This window comes from Notolepis coatsorum, assembly GCF_963971535.1.
Source record: "Notolepis coatsorum genome assembly, chromosome: 6".
NCBI lineage: Eukaryota > Metazoa > Chordata > Actinopteri > Aulopiformes > Paralepididae > Notolepis > Notolepis coatsorum.
The window spans coordinates 153,885,328-153,907,497 of NC_140170.1; the positions used below are offsets into that span (position 1 = coordinate 153,885,328).

Sequence of the window (22,170 nt, forward strand, 5' to 3'; positions counted from 1 at the left end):
TTGAACGGACTAGTCGGACTATTGGTCTGGGTAGTTGATTAACGCACGCTCCCTAGTTACACAGCACAAGAAAAGGATGCTGCCAATACAGAAAATAAATGGTCAATGTTGTGACAACGGTTTCCACTGAATCGTTAATCTAATAGCAATGTTTTGAAGCCGTCACCGAGCACTCTTGTCCCTTATTTCTTCTGTTTTGGTCCATGACACCTAGATAGAGATGATATGAGGGTCAATTTAACTTGATTAGTATATAGATTAGATTAAAATGTATTGATAACACAAGTACAGCACAATGAAAATAAGTTGGCATCTAACCAGAGTGGAAGGTAACAGTTATAACAATACACACTGTGATTAAATGTAAACAAGTGAATATGTATAATGTATATAATGAAGCTATGGAGTAAAATGCTAATCTGATGCATACAGTATTAATTATGTACAGTGACACAAGTATAAATAGTACACTACGGTAGTAAGCCCTACTGGCCAGTGGTATAACTAATAAGAGTATATATATGGGCGGATTAAATACTTAAGTGTCTCAAGACTTAGTTGATATCGTCATCATAATACAACATTATGGCGGCAGATAAATTACTCAGATCACACATGAGTCATGACTCAGTCTCCATCTCTGGGGTCAAGCAGAAGAGAAAAGATACCTCAGCGGATCACCATGGTTATATGCTGATGATGCTAGGCCACAGGTTGAGGGGTCATCAGGTCGAAATCTGACAGATTTCTTGCGACCCAAACACCAGCCACAAACAGACCCACGTTGACCAGTAGGTTCCTGGAGAAAGATTAATTCAGACACATTCGATCACTTTGTAAAATATAATCAAATACGTCATCAGACCAAAGCTGACAAAATCGCACTATGCTAAATGACGTACATTTAGAGCATGACATAAGTTAGCTACCTAGCTCATAATTAAATCAGAGAGTCTTTGGGGCCTATAGCTAAGGGATAGCCACCACACATATCTTCCCCTGGAACACCGGCTGGGACCAGGCTGACTGGCTGAGAGAGAAGGGCAAATGGGCTATGCTAGCTAGCTAGCAAGGTTGCTAGCTAACCATGCAGGTAGGTAAACGAAAACGGTTCACAAACAGAAAATGTGTCCATAAAGGCTGACCTCCTAAAATCGCTTCTGTCCGTTGCAAACCGACAGGCGGTGCTGATCCATTCAACGACGCCAGATGGTCCCGGAGAACTCTTTTTGCCCGCTCCACTCATGTTGTCTGCTGTGAGTGCGTGTGCTCTGAACGCAAGGAAATCGGAACCGCATGGAACCAATCAGGGGAATTTGCACGGAGGGAAGAGTTTGGATGTGGCACAAGTAAGGTGCGCCACAGAGCTCAAATAGCATCTGTCACTGTAAACGCGATTGCCTTCCATAACATAAAGATGTCTGCTACAAGGTATCGACGGTTCTTGAAACTCTGTGAGGAATGGCCACGGGATGAATCCAAGAAAGGTCGTGATTTAGGGACGTTTCTACGACAGAGAGTAGCACACGCCTTTCGCGAGGGTGAAAACACACAGGTATTTATTTTGTTTTGCATGCCGCGCTGGTTTTCTGTAGACCAAGAAAAGCTTACCAGCTCAACTAATGGGATGAGCAACAAGGCTGACGACCTTGATTGCAGTGACCACACCATGTAACATTGTAGCCAGCTAAACGCATCCCATTACGTTATACATCTTCTCTTATATATCTTATATATTATATATATATCTCTTCTCTTAGCTCCCGTGTCCTGGTTAGTGGGCGTTCTGTACACATTCTGCACAAATAACCGAGTCTGTATAGTCGAGTCATTCATTCCTCCAAGAGGAATTAGCCATAACATAAGAAGATTTTTTTTTGAGTCGATGGGATCTATTAATATAGGCTTGGTATTGTAAATAGCTAACTATTTCAAATAAACATTATTCTGTTTACAAGTAGCCAAGGGAACTATTATGTATTCTCCTGGCAAGTAACCAGCTGTAGTTAGGCTGCCTTACATTGAGAAATCATTATTCACATTTACACACACAACACCACATAGAAAATATTATATGTATTTCCCCACATGATCTGTCATCATTACTACCTACCTCAACCTATAGTCTACCCATATAACACTGTATGACAGCCAAGCACATTTGCACTGTATATACCATAAATATATTCTGTATGAATATATCTGCATATATTCCTGTTTACATACCCACTCTGTGCACTATATATACACTCAATATACTATATATCTGTATACATCCCATACATACTCTTATTAGTTATACCACTGGCCAGTATGGCCTACTACCATAGTGTATTATACTTTTATCGCTGTACATAATAATACTGTACATAATAATAATAATACTGTATACATCAGATTAGCATATTTACTCAGTAGCTTTATTATATATATTTCATTTAAACACTTGATACACTGTATTTTATTGTCACCTTGCACTCTGGTTAGATGTCAACTTATTTTCGTTGTGCTGTATGATTGCAATACATTTTAATCGAATCTAATAAGACATGCAGTATTCTTGATATCTTAATCATCACTGGACATTAGTCCTGTTCCATACAATTCACTAATCAAACTCAATCAAAAATCTCAATGTTCTGTTTTTTTTTTACCTTGCAGATCTCGGATCCAGAGAAGTGTGACCAAGTGTATGACAGTTTGGCCAATATCAACACGAATGTATACAGAGAACGAGTAAGTCTGAATCGAAACAATCAGAATCATCATCAACGTCCTCTTTTATTCATTCATAGTTAAAGACAGTAGAGGTTGAATACTTTATTATTTAAAGATGGTATTTGAGTTGTGTTCACTCATAGTTAAAGACGGTAGAGGTTGAGTGGTTTATTATCTAAAGATGGTCAGTTAGTGTTGTGTTCATTCATAATTAACACTTTCCGTGCCAGCCATGCGGTGCCTAGGAACCCTGTTGCGTGCCACCGCTCTATTCAATGACGGAGCTCTCATATTTGCGAATGCATAAACTATATATTCAATTATGGCTATGTGTCTAATATGACCGTCGCTTATCAATGACTTGTTGCAGTCAACATTGTCGAAACGGATTGTTTTTTAATCGGTTAATTTCCGTTTTATACCATTTTGAAAAACGCTCGTTTTTTGAAGGTTTCAGAAAAAAATAAAGATTCTGTGATAATCACCCTTTACTGAAATACACTGGAATACACAAAACACGTTGTCATTTTTCGGCCTATTTATGAATCGTATTCAAATAAACGCTAGATTATCGATAGTATATGTGTACTTATGCACGCTATAGAAGCGGGCTGAAAAATCGATTATCTTATTTCCTGATCGCACACATACACACATATGGCACACGCTGATATATAGGTGAAAATAGCTCTGATTATCCCAAGACTGGTCAAATAGATTCCTTACCTCAGATCAGATGTTCTCCAAAAAGATTATTCCAATTCCTGATCGCCATTCCAAATATCGATCGCGTTTATTGATCCAACGCTGGGTACTGGAAACACATATTCTCCGCTGTTCTGATGGTGGGCGATGACTGCAATAGGCTCGGATTACATGCCTGACAAGTAAAATGTGGAAGCAGGACTTTTTTTTCTCTGCGTTTCATTCAATCCAATCCAATGGGGTGCAGTACCATCCGGAGAGACGATAGGCGGTATTTTCCCTGTTCGAGCTCAGACAGATCCCCACTGGTAACGTGAGGCTAGATTGATGAAAAATTCATGGAAATCGATAATAAAAAAAAATAACGATTAAAAACTAGATCTCTCGTCGGCTGGCACTCAACGGTTGGCATGAACTAACGAGAAATCTCGTCGTTGACACTGAAAGTGTTAAAGACAGTAGAGGTTGAGTACTTTCTTGTGATACAGTCAGGGCCATAAATATTTTTTAAGGATCCAAAAGTAATTGGATAAACTGTCACTTTTAATACTTGGTTGCAAATCCATTGCAGTCAATGACGTCTGGAACCCATATATTTATACATTATTATTAAAGGGGACATATTATGTATCTTTATATATTATTATTTATTAAATATGACATGTATCTTTATATATTATTATTTATCAAAGGGGACATATTATGTATCTTTTTCTTTATATATTATTATTTATCAATGGGGACATGTCAACTAGTCAAATGTTCAAATAGTAATCATTTATTTTCCATTTATTGAAGATGTTGTTTTTGGTGGATGCAGCAACACACCTAATATTAAATAAATGTCCTTCCCTGCCTGGCTACCCCACACCCAACTTTTACAAACTGGGCAGCACATTAGGTACTGTAGGCAGTGTTCCTGGCTCCAATGAAAGCACAGGTAATTGATTGCTTGTGTGACAAGTTGTGCCTCCCACTGATATCACAAATGGCAATAATTCAGAATTTGTCAATCTGAAGACAGCGGCAAGAAGTACCTATGTCGGGCGGCCGGTGGGGTGGCGCAGCGGACTAAGCGTCTGCCCACCACCACAGAGACAGTGGGATTGAATCCAGCTGTGGTGCTTCCGGGTTGGCCGACCGTCCATACTAACACAATTGGCAGTGTTAGAGTGTGGGAAACCCGGCGAGGGTGGGTCCTGGTCGTTGTAAAACAGCGACTCCTACAGTTCGGTCGGGGCGCCTGCACAGCAAGGGAAGGATCTAAGAGAGGTAGTGTGACCTTCCACACGTTACACGCGCTGCCAGGTGAAAAGAAGCGGTGGGCTGGGTACACATGTGTCGGAGGAAGCATGTGATAGTCTCCACCCTCCCGGACTGATGGTAGGGGGTAGAGTGCGCAACGACCAGGAAGGGGATTGGGAATTGGCATAACGACTAAACATTGGGATGGGAGAAAAACGGAAAAAGGAAGGAGGAAAAAGAGAATAAAAAAAAAAAAAAAAAAAGTACCCATGTCATTTTTCCTCAGCGTCTAGGCTAAATAACGTTTAAGACTGACAAATCCATACAAAAATGAGTCAAAGCCCATTTCCCACTCTGCGGTACCCTGATGAAATCTAAATGTGGGCCACATTTTATATTGTATCACCTTCATATTGATAGAAATGGTATAATATCCCAAAGTAACAACCGATTTCATCATGAATGAATGAATAACTTTATTTAACAGATTGCAGAATGGGTACAATACAGTACGGCTCAATACACACAATTGTTAAGGGGATGCAGACCAGAGAAAGACGTTTGTCTTGTTTACATCAGGGTCCCCCATCATGATCTGACAACATGATCTGGGGGACCCTGATGTAAACAAGACGAAAGTCTTTCTCTGGTCTGCATCCCCTTAACAATTGTGTGTATTAATTGAGCCATACCGTATTGTACCCATTCTGCAATCTGTTAATAAAGTTATATCAATCAATCAGTCATTAAGGACCAGTTCACTCTTTTGTGGGAACAGTGCCACCATGTGGTGAAATTAATCAACTTTACACACCGCCTTGCTCTTGTAGGACAAACGTAAAGTTTGGTGCAAATCAGAGAATCATTTTTAAGTAACACGTGAGTTCCTGTTTACCTTGCACATTTTCAAAGCATTTTTCGGAAATTCTATTGAATCTGGGCGGTCATAGCCTGATCTATACACTAATCTGACAGTGCAAACATAAAGGGCTTTTATTTTCACACTGTGCTTGTGCGTTCTTGGAGTTGGAAACATAAAATGATGAATCAACATCAAACATTTTCTAAATCAGATTTTTTTTTAACTTACCCTTGTTATTAAATCAACAAAGGGTGAAATACGCCATCATGCACCCAAAATATAACAAAAATATTTCGGTTCTGGGTCAGCAAAGTTTCCAAACAACCAACATACTGGGCACTGAAGCAAAACTGACAGTATATCCTCCTGATTACACAACTAGGAGAGGAAACATATGGCTGTATTTCTTTCTTTTGCTGTTATGAACAGCCACTTCCACCTGGGTGTGGTCTTCCCAAGTATGTTGTACTTTACTGTTACATTTGCACTCTGATGCCAAACCTTTCATGGAACTGTACCTGTGCTGTATAATGACAATACATTTGAATCTAAACTAATACTGCACTCATGTACTGAACAGTAAGCTCCAACAGTATGTAGTATTATATACATACTTTATGTATGCAGTACATACAGAATTTGAAAGCTGTGTGTGTGTGTGTGTGTGTGTGTGTGTGTGTGTGTGTGTGTGTGTGTGTGTGTGTGTGTGTGTGTGTGTGTGTGTGTGTGTGTGTGTGTGTGTGTGTGTGTGTGTGTGTGTGTGTGTGTGTGTGTGTGTGTGTGTGTGTGTGTGTGTGTGTGTGTGTGTGTGTGTGTGTGTGTGTGTGTGTGTGTGTGTGTGTGTGTGTGTGTGTGTGTGTGTGTGTGTGTGTGTGTGTGTGTGTGTGTGTGTGTGTGTGTGTGTGTGTGTGTGTGTGTGTGTGTGTGTGTGTGTGTGTGTGTGTGTGTGTGTGTGTGTGTGTGTGTGTGTGTGTGTGTGTGTGTGTGTGTGTGTGTGTGTGTGTGTGTGTGTGTGTGCGTGTGTGCGTGTGGTCCCAGTGTCACTGCCAAGAAAGTAAATGGTTTAGATTTTTATACTTTCTTTTAGAAAGGGGCAGTGCACATTAATAAACATGGAACTTAGATGGTTTAAAGAACATAAAACAACTACATAACGCATACACACAGACAAATTAGTCTGGAGACTGGGTTTGTTACTATTAGATATATCCAAGTCTAATTCATTTTCTGTCTTTTGTTTTCCTTTTTCTTTGTCAGTTCCCTCGTGTCAAAGATACCAGCTTCACTGGAGTCACTGTGGAAGAATGCAAATTGCTGTTGTCAGGTATGAATCTAAAACGATCCGGAAATGTTTTGTCGAAGGAACTCGAATGTCAGAAATGAACAAGAGAGAAAATAGAGCTTCTTTGCATTTTAAATCAAAGCAAATAAAGAATAATAATTTAATGAAATAAAGAGACCAAGGGATCAATGGACCTATCCCAAGCTCCGTGCCTCTTCTTCATCCTCCAATCACAACTGTTGCTTCCAAGTTCAAGTTTCAAGTTTCTTTAATAGTTGTCATACAGAAGTACAGAATACTTTTATACAAAATGCTTCTTACTGTTGCGCTCCAGAGACTGTGCAAGACAAGATAAGTATGAAATAAAATAACATAGTAAAATTAGAAGTAAAAAAAATGAGGTCACAGTGTTCAGTTTAGACATATGTACAATGTTCGATGCAGAATAGACGTAGTTACCATACAATATACAATACTGTGCAGTGTACTAATATACAATACTATATAGTGCAAGGCAGAAATGGAGAAATGGGACGAGGTGCAATTTAGGTACAATTCACAGTAGGTGTACGAGTTGTAGTGCAAATCCTTTATCAATAAATATAAAGTGTAAGTGTGTTTGTGATCTAAAGTGTGGAGAGTGGGTGCTGCAGTGTGTTGTTTGTTTGAGTGAGTGTGTGGGTGTGTGTGCTGTGTGCATTTGATGGTTGTTGCATAGTGATTATTGTTCGTTTAGCAGCCTGATGGCCTGGGGATAGAAGGTTCCAATCAAGAAAGTAGTGTGGGGCTTGAGATGGGGGCAATTGATGAAGCCGAGAGCCAGTATTGTGACCAGGAAACGTCTACAAGCCAGACTTCTACCAAATTACCAAAACCAGCTGTTTCTTTTCAACTTGTAGTTTCTTTGTTTTTTATTTAATTACTTTTTTAATGTATATCCAAAGAAGCTCTTTTCCTTTGTGTTCAGTTATGGATCACACAACATAGTAGAACTGACATGTAATGCTGCCCATGTAATGAGACATGTTGCTGGCAATACATGAAACACACTACTGTTTCCAGCCAACATGGCAAAGGAAAGACTTTAGAAACACTCTTGAAATCAATCTCTCATGTGAGATAGAATTTTTTTATGGCTACTGGTCATCGAAAGCACACTCCTACGCAGAGCTGTCTCTACATCTGTACTTCACAGCCTGCTAAACACCTCTGTCTCTACGCCTGTACATCACAGCCTGCTAAACATCTCGGTCTCTACGCCTTTACATCACAGCCTGCTAAACACCTGTCTTTACGCCTGTACGTCACGTCACAGCCTGCTAAACATCTGTCTCTACGCCTGTACGTCACATCCTGCTAAACACCTGTCTTTACGCCTGTATGTTACAGCCTGCTAAACACCTGTCTCTACACCTGTACGTCACAGCCTGCTAAACATCTGTCTCTACACCTGTACCTCACAGCCTGCTAAACATCTGTCTCTACACCTGTACCTCACAGCATGCTAAACATCTGTCTCTACACCTGTACCTCACAGCATGCTAAACACCTGTCTCTACACCTGTACCTCACAGCCTGCTAAACATCTCTACGCCTGTATGTCACAGCCTCCTAAACACCTGTCTCTACGCCTGTACATCACAGCCTCCTAAATACCTGTATGTCACAGCCTGCTAAAATCCTCGGTCTCTACGCCTGTACACCAGCCTGCTAAACACCCGTCTCTACACCTGTACATCACAGCCTCCCACCTGTCTCTACACCTCAGTACATCACAACCTGCTAAACACCGGTCTCTACGCCTCCCAGGTACTGCACAGCACTCTCTCCCACCTTGACCGTCAGAAGGGGGGCTATGTGAGACTGTTGTTCATTGACTACAGCTCAGCGTTCAACACCATAGTCCCCACCAGACTGGTGGACAAGCTGATCGAGCTAGGCCTGAGCTCCGCCCTGAGCGCCTGGGTACTGGACTTTCTGAGTGAAAGACCCCAGGCGGTCAGGGTGGGGGGTCAGACCTCCAACACCATCACCCTGAGCATCGGGTCCCCCCAGGGCTGTGTTCTAAGCCCCCTGCTGTACTCACTCTACACACACGACTGTGTGGCCAAGTTCAGCTCCAACTCCATTGTGAAGTTCGCCGACGACACGGTGGTGGTGGGGCTGATCTCGGACAACGACGAGAAGGCCTACCGGGAGGAGGTTGAGGTACTGGAACGTTGGTGCCAGGACAACAGCCTGCTCCTGAACATTGGTAAAACCAAGGAGCTGATCGTGGATTATAGGAGAGGACAGCGGGAGACACACACACCACTGAGGATTAACGGGGCTACCGTGGACAGGGTGAGCAGCTTCAAGTACCTGGGGGTCCACATCTCAGAGGACCTGACATGGTCAACACACATAGGCACAGTAGTAAAGAAAGCGAAGCAGCGCCTCTACCACCTGAGACAGTTAAGGAAGTTCAGAGTATCGGGGAAGATACTTCAGTCCTTCTACTCAGGAGCTGTAGAGAGCATCTTGACCGGAAACATCACTGCCTGGTATGGGAACAGCACGGCACAGGACAAGAAGGCCCTACAGAGTGTGGTGCGCTCAGCCGAGCGTACCACGGGTATTGCGCTACCTCCCCTGCAGGCTCTATACAACAAGAGGTGCAAATCCAGAGCCTGCAGGATAATGAAAGACCCCCACCACCCCAATAACAGCCTGTTCCAGCTGCTGAGGTCAGGCAGACGCCTGCGAATTCTAGAGACTAAGACGGAGAGGCTTAGGCTAAGCTTCTTCCCCCAGGCCATCAGAGCCTTGAACAATGAACATCGAGAGACACAGAAACTGAACTATCCACACACAAGTACATACACGACACGCACGCTGAGCACGCTCACACACTAGCAGCCACTTTAACACTCATGCCGCACACACGCACACTTATGGCCAGAGGAAAGGCCACTTAAAATAGTATAACATCAGGAACAGTGTATTGCACTACTAAAGCTAACTAGCATGTCCTATATGCTCTGTAAATACTAATGTACAGATACCGAGATGGCACACCATGTACCTGTTTATTGCACTGTTTTATTGGATTCTATTAATATGTTGTACCACTGTATTTTATTGGATTCTATTATATGTTGTACCACTGTATTGCACATCGTCGCGGGCAAGACCAGCCGCATTTCATTGTATACCTGTATGCCGTGACAATTAAAACTCTTGAATCTTGAATCTTGAATCTGTACATCACAGCCTGCTAAACACCTGTCTCTACACCTGTACATCACAGCCTGCCAAACACCTGTCTCTACGCCTGTACGTCACAACCTGCTAAACACCGGTCTCTACGCCTGTACATCACAGCCTGCTAAACACCTGTACATCACAGCCTGCCAAACACCTGTCTCTACGCCTGTACATCACAGCCTGCTAAACACCTGTCTCTACACCTGTACATCACAGCATGCTAAACACCTGTCTCTACGCCGGTACGTCACAGCCTGCTAAACACCTCTACGCCTGTACATCACAGCCTGCTAAACACCGGTCTCTACGCCTGTACATCACAGCCTGCTAAACACCTGTCTCTACACCTGTACATCACAGACTGCTAAACACCTGTCTCTATGCCTGTATGTCACAGCTTGCTAAACACCTGTACATCACAGCCTGCTAAACATGTCTCTACGCCTGTACATCACAGCCTCCTTAACACCTGTCTCTACACCTCAGTACATCACAGCCTCCTAAACACCTGTCTCTACGCCTGTACATCACAGCCTGCTAAACACCTGTCTCTACGCCTGTAATATCGCAGCCTGCTAAACACCCGTCTCTACACCTGTAATATCACAGCCTGCTAAACACCTGTCTCTACATCTGTACATCACAGCCTGCTAAACGACGAAACAAGTTTGAAAGAAAATGCAGCTGTTGAATTGAGTATCACTAATAACCAAAAATGTAACTTGTCTGAACATTTGAGTTATGCAGTATAGTAGTTATCAGAAAAGTAAACATATTATAGTGTTGCGTCTTTGATGCATGAAGAAACTACCTTTATGGCTCCATTCATCGTTGCTTCCATGGACATGGTAAATAAACAAGGCTGCTTAGACACCGTGAAATGTAATTATTTAACTTTTATAAACAAATGTTATTTATTAACACATCCACCGCCGGAAACGCTTTAAAACGTTATTGCCCGTCATGCTTATACCGCCAGACCATGCTGTACAGCGATATTGAGATCAATATTAAATTCTTTCGCCATGGCATTCATAATTCATATATACATCTCCGGCGCTGCAGCTGGACCCTATGGCAAAAAAAACGACGGCTCAATACCGCCGCCTGGTGGATGGTCGGGCGAGTTACTCGAACAACAGGAAGTGGGAGGTGTCCCGTCGATTAAATTCATCCGGCAGTCAGTCGTCAGACATTGTTGCAAGGCTCCCGACAGATACTATAGTACATATTGATCGCTTTATAAACTTAATAATCGATATATGATTTCGGCGTTTATTGCGACATAAAAACCGGAAATGGACCTAGGCGATCGACGTCCTATACCTGGGATCTTTCACCGCCAGTCTCATTGATGCACGGTAAGAGGACGATGATGCTATTTTCAGCCCAATTGTTTATTCTTTTCACTGCAAACCGATCTGATCAATATATCACCCATACTACATAAAGCATTTACTGACTATCACGGAATTATAAACAACCCCCCCCCTTTCATCCGCGCATGATGACTCATAACGTATAGGATCATATACAGTTGAATTTTTTAATATAGCGTGTATCGGGAATAAACGGCAGTTGATAATCTATATATGCGTTTATTCCTATAACTCACGTTCTATGAATTACTGCAGAAAACGATAAAAACATACTTATATTCTAGAAGGTATTTTTGGAAGAATCTATGAATGAAAAGGTATAACGTTCCTACATCCTGAACGATAGATAATCGATGTTGAATGGGCCATAGTAATGTCAATTTAGCAATACAATTAAAAAAAGTTATAGCCCTGCAAAGAAGGTGAACATCTCCATAGGCTTAGAGTGGTGGCAGTGAGGCTACATTGATGGATATAACCGTGGCAGGGAATGTGTTAAAGAGACAAAAAAAATACAACGGGGAACAATAATATAATTTATTCAATATGTTAAAGGAAAATAATACGAGTAAAGGTAGAGCCGTGAGTTTACTTCCTGTTCGGGCAGAGATGTTTGACAGTGGAACGTCGTCCAACTCTCTGCGTAGGAGTGTGCCTCGAAAGCTCTCTATCTCAAAATGGAATTTCTTTAGAAAACATTCCAAGGTCCTGAAAGGGTTAAAGGGACAACCCTCTCTTGATGTAGTTGTCTTTGTCTTCTCCAGGAAGCATGCAGCAGGTGCAGCAGATGGACGAGGAGAAGAAGGGTTTGTGGAAGACTTTAATGGAGCGCTTCTCCTCCAAGTCACCAGAAGACGTTCCCGAGAAGACGCCTGAAAAATAGCATGTTTTGACTTATTTTCTCCGCTGCTTGTGTCTGTTTAGGAATAAATATATCATTATTCATACAGATTTTGTATTATTATTTTTGGGGACCATTACAACACGGCATGTAGCGTATATAGGTTTGTAGGTTGAGGGATGGATGGTGGAGCAGAACACATAAAAGGCAAAAGGTAAAGGTGTTCTCTTATCACGTGACATCCCAGCTGCATTCAAACGAAACGTCCCGTTGGCTGATGTGAAACATATTCCCACACGCTCATCCTTACACCTCTGCAACTTTCTGCGCCAAAGCAGTGCATAGTAGTATAGACATATTAGCAAGATGGGGAGTAGTATAAGACTAGTAGTATTAGGGTACATAATAGTAAAAAGGTTAGAGGCTTTCTAACTAATGGCATCAACCACCAAACGAGTCATAATCATAGGAATGAAAATAGGTATTTATTATAGAATAAAAAAACGATTACAGCAAACGAATGCAATAGATTAAATGCAAGCGAACAATCAGTTGAATAATTAAATACAAACTAAATACATTATGTGATCAAAGTTTGATTAACAAAAGATTCTACATTCAAAAGGCCTCACTGCTCCACCAAAAAAAGGAATTTTGCTGATTGTTAACCTGAATCCTATGGTTCTGTTGTGAGGAGAACATGTAGTAATCAGTAGCTTACCATCTTCTGTTGGTTCCTCGAGGACATGGGGTCGTTGTGTTCACAACTTCGTCAGTGGAAACTTTCTGGTAACTCGGAGTTCATGAGTTGTGACGCAAGTCACGTGACAATGGCTTTATTTTTTACGGCGGAGCCCGCGCAAATCCGTTTGGCGGTGGAATTATATTGTATATGATTTTTTTTTTTTATCCACTTTCTCCCATTTTCTATATTTTCTCCCATCCCAATTTCGTATCATCCAATTCAACCCTCCCCTGTCACGGACGCTGTTTCTTGCCTCCCACAAGCCGGCTGCAATGTGGACTAAGTCATACATAGCACAAGTCCCCTCCGGTACTTGAGGTAACAGCAGTCGCATCTTTTCACCTGCGCAGCTCGATCTCTCAGTGGCGAGGAGTAACGCGTGGGAGGCTCACGCTGCCTCTGACACTTCCTGATTCTACTGCGCAGGCGCACCAACCGACCTGTAGGCGTCGCTGTCCACAACGCCCGATCCCCACCCATCAGTTTCCCACCCCCTAATACGGCCAATGTGTATTAGTACGGACGACCAGCTAAACTGAAAGCAAATGTGGAGCGCTGGGCTCGAACTGACGAGCCCAGCGTCTCCAGCATTTCGTGGCGAGCGCCTTGCCCACTACGCCACGTAGCCGCCCTTATTGTATATGATTTTAACCACTTGAACACATATCACATACTCGACTTCCCATATCGAAACCACGAGTTCCATTTGAAGGCGGCGAGAGCCACAAGATGCGTCTCGGGGGGTGGAGCAGGATCAGCCCTTCGAGACACAACATGGTATGTTTTATATCCGATTATCACATGTACTCCTCACAACAGAACAATATTAAAATATTGGCAAAATGCCTCTTTAAATGTACTAATTAAAAGCTGATATTAGCTGTATAACCCTGTAAGACTCGGTGTTATGAATGACTCAATCAAGGTATGATGGACAAAGAACTGAATCAAAATGCTGTCCTTGGAGCGGAGTGTTCTTTTAGACGGCTGCCTGGTGGAGTTAGACTTCAAAACGACTTCTTCCAAGTCTCCGGAGAGCTTCATTCATAGCTCATTTACTGTCATCTATTCCTCTTTCTTCTCTGGGTTGTCTCTCCATATGCAGTAGTTGAGGGAGGTGGCTACACACAGCCACGCCAGGTACGGCACCATGAGGAGCCCGGCGGTCCGGCTGATGGGATACCAGGACACCATGGTGGCTCCGACGGTTCCAGTGAGGACCACGATCTCCATGAGTGCCTAAACACAGCAAAGAATTTTAAGTTTCCCAGATGATGTCGATTGGTAGGAGTCCTTTCTCAGCACACTCCATTCTGTTCTTCATCCTGGATATACTACCCACAGCTCTGGGCTAGTTAAACAAAAAGAAAATGCAAAGTCAATGAAATAAACACTGAAACCTACTTTTGGTGCACAGAGTGGGTTTCAGCATTTATTTCAGGGCCTTTTCACAGACTGAAGCGTGTTCCCATTGACTTTGCATTCGTTTCTTGGCTAACTAGCCCAGAGCTGCGGGTGTCCAGTATGAAGAACGGCATGGATTGTGCTGAGAAAAGACTCTACCGATAAGTAGGAACAGGGGTCCAAAATTCTGAACTTCAACATCAATCTCAGACTCAGCAAGAGGGTGTTTCTCAGATTAATTTACCATGGACAACATTTATTTAGCACTTTTTAAGTGCTTTACGACTTATGCCACACATTCACACACTGATGGTGGAGGCAAGTAACCATGCAAGGCGCCAACCTGCAGTTACAGTAGGGGTTCAGTGTCTTGCTCAAGGACACTTCGACATGCTGCGAGGAGCCGGAATCACACCGGAAACCTTCCATTTACCAGGCGACTGCTGCTGAGCCACTGTTGCTCCCACATTGCTCAGTCACATTCATTGCACCCCTTATAGATTCAGTGATCGAGTTGGGCTTTGAATGAAAAGGGATTACATTTCCATTTACCAATTTCAGCTTGTGTGCCCCAAAGAAGAGAGGAGTCCAGGCCCAATTTAGAGCTAGCTGCAGCGCATACAAGCCCATGGGCACCAGCGCATCCTCAGTGAAACCTCCGAGCTCTCTCCACACTAGGTAGGAGCCATACCTGCATAACAGCCCAGGATATAGTGTCAGTACATGGGTTTTAAACTAATCAGAGACAATGAAAAAAACATCACATAAGAAATTATTGCAGGTGAGGTGTAGCCTTCATGGCGAACTTACAAACCAGATAAGAGATGCTTACCCCATGCCTGTATACAGACCGGTCCACACTACTGCGAACGCTGCATTTGGTGGGCGCCACGATGGCTTTTGAAGGGTGGGGTACCATGTCTTCACCTCTTTGCGTGTTATATAGCTTCCATATAGCGCTCCGACGTATGGCAGGGCAGTCAGTCCCAGCATAGGCAGCAACATGTCTAGAGAGAAATTATAAGTCACGCCGGAGTCTTCGTAGCTGCACCCAGTGGCGTAACTCTCTCTCCAGGTGTGCCGGGGACAGATTTGTGGGTGTGGCGAGTGACGTCGCTGGGGGGGGTTAGGGGGGCCCCCCCCCCCTCTCTACCTCGATTTTTTTTTTAATACCAGGGGTGCAATACCGCATTTTCCCAGGCGGTGGCGCCATTTCTCCATGTAAACGACACACTGAGCTCATACATACAGAATTTCCATTGCATTCAGAGATCTCCAGGTAATGGTCTTTGCTATGGCAAATTGCTCTTAGAAATGGGAGTCAAGCAAACTTGTTAAAGTGTACAGCATGTGAATCAAATGTGGGATTGTTGTGACAAAGCTACAGCATAGAATTCTAAAGAAGCAAATCAAAATCCTTACTCCTGATTCCCCCAAAACACAACACTGCAGTAAATGAACTCATGCTGAAATTCTTCTTTCAACATGAGATCACTGCAATAACCAGAGGAACGTGCCAAAAAAACAGGGTCCAACTCATCTGTGAACTAAAGAGCACTTTCAAGCATTTCTAATTGCCACTTCATCTGCAGAAAATGAAATGTCATGTTTGATTGATTGATTGATTGAAAACTTTATTAACAGATTGCAGAATGGGTACAATACAGTACAGCTCAATACACACAATTGTTAAGGGGATGCAGACCAGAGAAAGACTTTCGTCTTGTTTACACCAGGGTCCCCCATTTTCAATTCATCAGGACATATATGACATACATGACATACAGATAGTCAGTACTGCTACATCTATACATTTATGACATACCAGATTTGCAAATACAGTACTGTTTGTGATACAGAAGGAGTCAAGAAAAGGGAGTATATACATTTGACGTAGAAACTGTACATTGGAGGAGGTTGGGTGGGGGGGGTTGGGTACACTGGGATATTGACAACCATACTGGGTAATTTACATTGGAGGTGGTTGGGGGGGGGGGGGGGGGGCACACTGTATAAACAAGCAAAACTGTACATTGAGGGGGGGGAGACTCTGTACAAACAAACAAAATTGTACATTGGACTATTGACAAAACCATACTAGGTAAATGACTGTACATTGGAGGGGGTTGGGTTAGGATATTTACAGGGGCCAGTGTTGAATTGCAGTCTCCCGTAGGTGTCTCTTGAGAGAGGTTTTGAAAGTGGGTAGTGATCCACATTCCTTTACAGCTTTGGGTAGGGCGTTCCACATTGATGTGGCATAATTGCGAAACGTGTTTAGTCCCTTATTTGAGCCGAATCTGGGTTTAACATGATTTGTGGAGCTCCCTCTGGTGTTGTGATCGTGGTATTCACTGACCTTTGGGAAGTATTTTGCCATGTACATGGGTACCTTGGTCGTGTAGTGTATCTTGTAGACCAGGCCCATTGCAAGTTGCTGTACTCTGTCATCTACTCTAAGCCATCCTAGGTTGTCAAAGTGGGCAGGGGTGAGGTGGGTTCTAGGAGTAAGGTCAAGCAGTAGTCTGACCAGTTTGTTTTGAGATGTTTGTAATTTTGTTTTTAGCGCCTTTGAGGTGCTTTGGTACCATGAGGTGCAAGCATAGTCGTAGTACCCCTGAATGAGTGCTCCTGCCAGAGTCTTCAGGGTATTCTTGTTTACCAGAGAGGAGATCCGGTACAAGAACCGAGTTCGTTGGTTGACTTTTTTTATTACATTGGATGCCATTTTGTCACAGGAGAGATTAGCCTCTAGGATGGAACCCAGGTAGGTTTTGATTGATTGATTGAAAACTTTATTAACAGATTGCAGAATGGGTACAATACAGTACAGCTCAATACACACAATTGTTAAGGGGATGCAGACCAGAGAAAGACTTTCGTCTTGTTTCCACCAGGGTCCCCCATTTTCAATTCATCAGGACATATATGACGTACATGACATACAGATAGTCAGTACTGCTACATCTATACATTTATGACATACCAGATTTGCAAATACAGTACTGTTTGTGATACAGAAGGAGTCAAGAAAAGGGAGTATATACATTTGACGTAGAAACTGTACATTGGAGGAGGTTGGGTGGGGGGGGTTGGGTACACTGGGATATTGACAACCATACTGGGTAATTTACATTGGAGGTGGTTGGGGGGGGGGGGGGGGCACACTGTATAAACAAGCAAAACTGTACATTGAGGGGGGGGAGACTCTGTACAAACAAACAAAATTGTACATTGGACTATTGACAAAACCATACTAGGTAAATGACTGTACATTGGAGGGGGTTGGGTTAGGATATTTACAGGGGCCAGTGTTGAATTGCAGTCTCCCGTAGGTGTCTCTTGAGAGAGGTTTTGAAAGTGGGTAGTGATCCACATTCCTTTGGTAATTTCATCTTTCCTTGTGACAATATTGTCACCCACTGTAACTGAGAAGCCGTCGGTCTTGCTGAGTTTGTTATTTGAACCGAAGAGAATGGACTCTGTTTTGCCCATGTGTAATGATAGTTTGTTATCAGCGAGCCATATGCAGATTCTGCCTAGTTCCGAGCTGAGGGTTTTTTCAACCTGTAACTTGTTCTTGTCAGAGACCAGCAGGGCTGAGTCGTCCGCAAACAGGAACAAGTTGCAGTCACAAGCTGACGACATGTCATTTGCATAAATTAGGAACAGTAGCGGTCCTAGTATGCTTCCTTGTGGAACACCACAGCTCACTGTGAGAGGGGGGGATAGGGTACCGTTTACCTCCACCATCTGTTCCCTCCCCTCAAGGTAGGATTGCATCCAGCTCACTGATAGACTATCAAAACCAATTGCTTTTAGCTTGTCAATCAGAATGGAGTGATTGACCGTGTCAAAGGCCTTTTGTAGGTCCAGCATGACCATGCCGCAGTATTTGCCTGCGTCCACCTCTTGTTTGATGTGGTCATTCAAATAGAGAAGGCATGTGTCAGTGGAGTGGGATGTTCTGAAGCCAGATTGGAATTCGTAGATTAGATTTTTTTCCGCTAGGTACTTTTCGACCTGTTCGTAGACTATTTTTTCCATGACTTTCGAGATGGAGGTGAGAATAGAAACAGGGCGGTAGTTGCCTGGGTCTAATTTGCTGCCCTTTTTGTGCAGAGGGGTCACCCTCGCAATTTTGAAGTCCTTGGGGACGTGTCCCTGTTTTATGGAGAGGTTTATTATGTGTGTGATGATTGGGGTGATGGCGGCTGCTGAGTCTCTGAGGAATTTGGAGGGGATGTTGTCATGGCCAGTGGCCTTGTTAGGTTGGAGGGCGCTCAGTTTATTGAGTACCTCATCTGTTGTTACCATTTCCAGCTTGAAGTCGTCCTTGCGGACCCCTAGGTTTTTGTAGTAAGCTACTATGTGTTCTACCCCATAAAGCCCTGAGTGGGAGGGTAGTTTGTTTACCAGTGTTGTGGCTATGTTTGTGAAGAAAATGTTTAAGTAATTGGCTACATCCAGCTTGTCTGTGATGAGCGTGTTGTCCGTTTTTATGTTTATGTTTGAGAATCTGGTTTTAAGTTTTTTACTGCATCCTAGTTGATTATTGAGTAATTTCCAAAGTTCACGTGGTTTGTTTTTGTTTTCCTCAGTTTTGTCATTGATGAAATTCTTTTTTGCAGTTTTGATCATGGAGTTTACGTCGTTTCTTAGTCTGTTTCTTTCTAGTTTGAGTTCAGTCACGTGGGCTTGGAGTTCACTGCTCGTGCTTTTAGTAAGCTTTGACTGACTTTTACGAAACTCAGAGCATTTTTTGTCTCTGGTTTTCATAGCGGCCAGTATTTCGGAGTGCATCCACGGCTCAGCGCGATTTTTTACCCTGGTGGTTCTTAGGGGGGCCATGTCGTTTAGTATTGTTGAGAATTTGGTTTTGAAACCAAGCCATGTTTCTTCAACCAGTGTACCATTGAGTTCATCTGACCAGTCCAGGCTCTCCAGTTCAAGGTTAAAGGCCTCGCTAGAGTAGGTTTTGAGGTCTCTAGATGTGACTGTTTTGTGGCAGCCAGCCTTTTGTTTTAGTTTTTTGCGGGTACAGAATATCATATAATGATCACTTAACCCGCATGCTATAACCCCTTTCTTGGAGATCTTGGACTTGTCGGAGGTCAGAATGAGGTCAATGGTAGTCTGAGTTGATTCACATACACGTGTGGGTTGGGTGATTAGCTGGCTGAGGCCGTGCAGATCACAAAACCTACTGAATGACTTGAAGACGGGTGCATCTTTTCGTTGCATATCCGTGTTCCAGTCTCCATGTTTATCTCCAACCCAGTTAAAAGAGTTTCTCACACCAAGAAAACCTATTTTATCTTTTAGTGGAATGAACATTGCCGGCATCAGAATACATTTGACTTCTGGTCTTCATATAATCTATCAACAAAACGGGGGGAACAGAATGAAGAACAATTAAAACAATTTGCGATCATGAAACGTTTGGAGTCTAGAATATCTGATGAGTAATCGGTAAACATTATTCTTTTAAGTATAATTTTCTTCTTCTATGTCACACACACACTGTAGGCGTGCGTTCTTCATGGGACGGGGGTGCACTAAGTGCAAGCCCAGATAAGTACTCGCTATTTGCATATCAATAGCGCCGGTCGTATTTAACACACCTGGCGACCGGCGCTATTGATATGCAAATAGAGAGTGCAATCCCAGTTGATTTCAGGAACGCACCACTCACTGCACACACACACACACACACACACTGCTGGTGTCATCACTGCTGCTGGTTTAGCTCTAGATAAGGGCAAGAATGCGACCCCCATCTACTCCTCTTTGCATAATAATAGGACAGGTAGTCAGAAGGGGGGGGGGACATAACTGCATTCTGAAAAAATGCGGGGGACACATTCCAAAGACCCCCGTGGGAGTTACGCCCCTGGCTGCACCACTACTTACTCCTGCCATGGGACAGTGGGACAGACTCTAAATGTGTTGTTACTAGTGTGCAGACCCTCCAGAAGAAGGTATGTTGGGTCCCAACCCATATTAGCAAAATAAACTGGGCTATGGCTCTATGAAACTAAATTACTTCAGTATTTTCAGTGACTTGGTTAAATATCTCAAACTTAAACACGTGGCAATGGAAAGGTTAATTAGATACTTTATTAGCATGGTGTATGAAGCAGCATTGATTGATTGAAAATTGTATTAACCGATTGCAGAATGGGTACAATACAATTATTACAATACGGCTCAATACACACAATAATGTAAGGGGATGCAGACCAGAGAAAGACTTTCGTCTTGTTTACATCAGGGTCCCCCATTTTCAATTAATAATAACATGTATGACATACATGACATACAGATATGCAGTACTGTTACATCCAGACATTTATGACATACAAGATATACAAATATACAGTATTGTTTTCTAAAAGAGAATATATACAATTACAGCATTATTAGCTTGAATTATGTAACTTAGCCATACTACGCTATAGAAATCAAATCAGTTGCACTGAATCTTTTCTTTACACAACTCAAGCAGAGACATTTAATCGCGTCCGAGTTTATTCGTGTTGCAAACAAAGTTCAAAGTCAAAGCGGTTTTAAAATGTCGCTAAATCTTGTAACGCAGCTGCAACTGTAGATGGATGAAAGAATATCGACAGGTTCAGTTGTAATATTTTGATTATGCTTGCTTACCCAAAGCGGTCCGCGAGTTTAGTGCTTGGCTAGTATGCAATGTTGTCAAAGAAACGTAAATTGACTGGCCAGCCGCCAATTTACGGTTACAGTTGGCTAAGAATGACAGACCATTCCTGAAACAGCAAGATAGACGTTTCTCGAGTTCCCTTATCTGTGCGAGCAGTAGGGCATGTGGGGACACTCCCATACTTACAAAAGCAAAACAGCGTGACGAAATATAATTTGTAACGAAGGTTATCCTATAACCCTAGTTATATGATGATTACTGCCAAAGCGCATTGCTTCGCCTATTGGACGATGCCAATAGGGTCCCACGTACTTCGAGATACGTCAGACGTACTTCGAGATACTTCCGTACTTTCCGCCAATCAGCGCATTGTCCTGTCAGCGGGAGAAATGTCGTGGGAGCGGGCGGAAGTTGCCCAATCTGGAACAATCTCCGAGGCTGCAGATTGATTGATTGATTGAAAAGTTTATTAACAGATTGCAGAATGGGTACAGTACAGTACATCTCAATACATACAATTGTTAAGGGGATGCAGACCAGAGAAAGACTTTCGTCTTGTTTCCACCAGGGTCCCCCATTTTCAATTCATCATAACATATATGACATACATGACATACAGATAGACAGTACTGCTACATCTATACATTTATGACATATCAGATTTGCAAATACAGTACTGTTTGTGATACAAAAGTGTCCAGAAAAGGAGTGTATATACATTTGGCGTAGAAACTGTACATTGGAGGAGGTTGGTGGGGTGGGGTTGGGTGGGTTGGGTGAGGGCTGTACATTGGAGGTGGGGGGGGGGGGGGGGGGGGGTTGGGTAGGGGACATACACACATTTTACACTGTACATTGGAATGTTGACAAAGCCTTACTTGGTCATTTACTGTACAACTAGGTTAGGACATTTGTAGGGGCCAGTTTCGAATTGCAGTCTCACATAGGTGTTTTTTGAGAGTGTTTTTGAAGGTGGGTAGTGATTCACATTCCTTTACAGCTTTAGGCAGGGCGTTCCACATTGATGTGGCATAATTGCGAAACGTGTTTAGTCCCTTGTTTGAGCC

At 42.9% G+C, this 22,170-nt stretch overlaps 3 protein-coding genes across 4 annotated transcripts; 1 reads left to right on the plus strand and 2 right to left on the minus strand.

Annotated features, from left to right (window-relative positions):
• Positions 1-70: 70 nt before the first annotated feature.
• Positions 71-1,296, minus strand: tomm6 (translocase of outer mitochondrial membrane 6 homolog (yeast)). Its single transcript, XM_084317608.1, has 3 exons — positions 1,146-1,296; positions 669-799; positions 71-210 (listed from the first exon to the last, which is right to left on the minus strand). Exons 1-2 carry the CDS (start codon positions 1,244-1,246, stop codon positions 703-705), a joined length of 198 nt encoding a protein of 65 aa, XP_084173734.1. The 5' UTR covers positions 1,247-1,296; the 3' UTR covers positions 71-210; positions 669-702.
• A 102-nt stretch (positions 1,297-1,398) lies between these two features.
• Positions 1,399-12,382, plus strand: uqcc2 (ubiquinol-cytochrome c reductase complex assembly factor 2). Its single transcript, XM_084316576.1, has 4 exons — positions 1,399-1,555; positions 2,662-2,736; positions 6,788-6,854; positions 12,202-12,382. The coding sequence occupies exons 1-4, from the start codon at positions 1,418-1,420 to the stop codon at positions 12,318-12,320; spliced, it is 399 nt and encodes a 132-aa protein (XP_084172702.1). The 5' UTR covers positions 1,399-1,417; the 3' UTR covers positions 12,321-12,382.
• Positions 12,383-12,518: 136 nt separating this feature from the next.
• tspo (translocator protein) lies at positions 12,519-21,383 on the minus strand. Of its 2 annotated transcripts, none has more exons than XM_084316575.1 (4): positions 21,290-21,383; positions 15,260-15,434; positions 14,980-15,118; positions 12,519-14,262 (listed from the first exon to the last, which is right to left on the minus strand). In XM_084316575.1, exons 2-4 carry the CDS (start codon positions 15,430-15,432, stop codon positions 14,089-14,091), a joined length of 486 nt encoding a protein of 161 aa, XP_084172701.1. In that variant the 5' UTR covers positions 15,433-15,434; positions 21,290-21,383; the 3' UTR covers positions 12,519-14,088. The 2 variants fall into 2 exon arrangements, with proteins under 2 accessions (XP_084172701.1, XP_084172700.1); XM_084316574.1 differs by lacking the exon at positions 21,290-21,383 and adding an exon at positions 21,094-21,267.
• Positions 21,384-22,170: the final 787 nt, after the last annotated feature.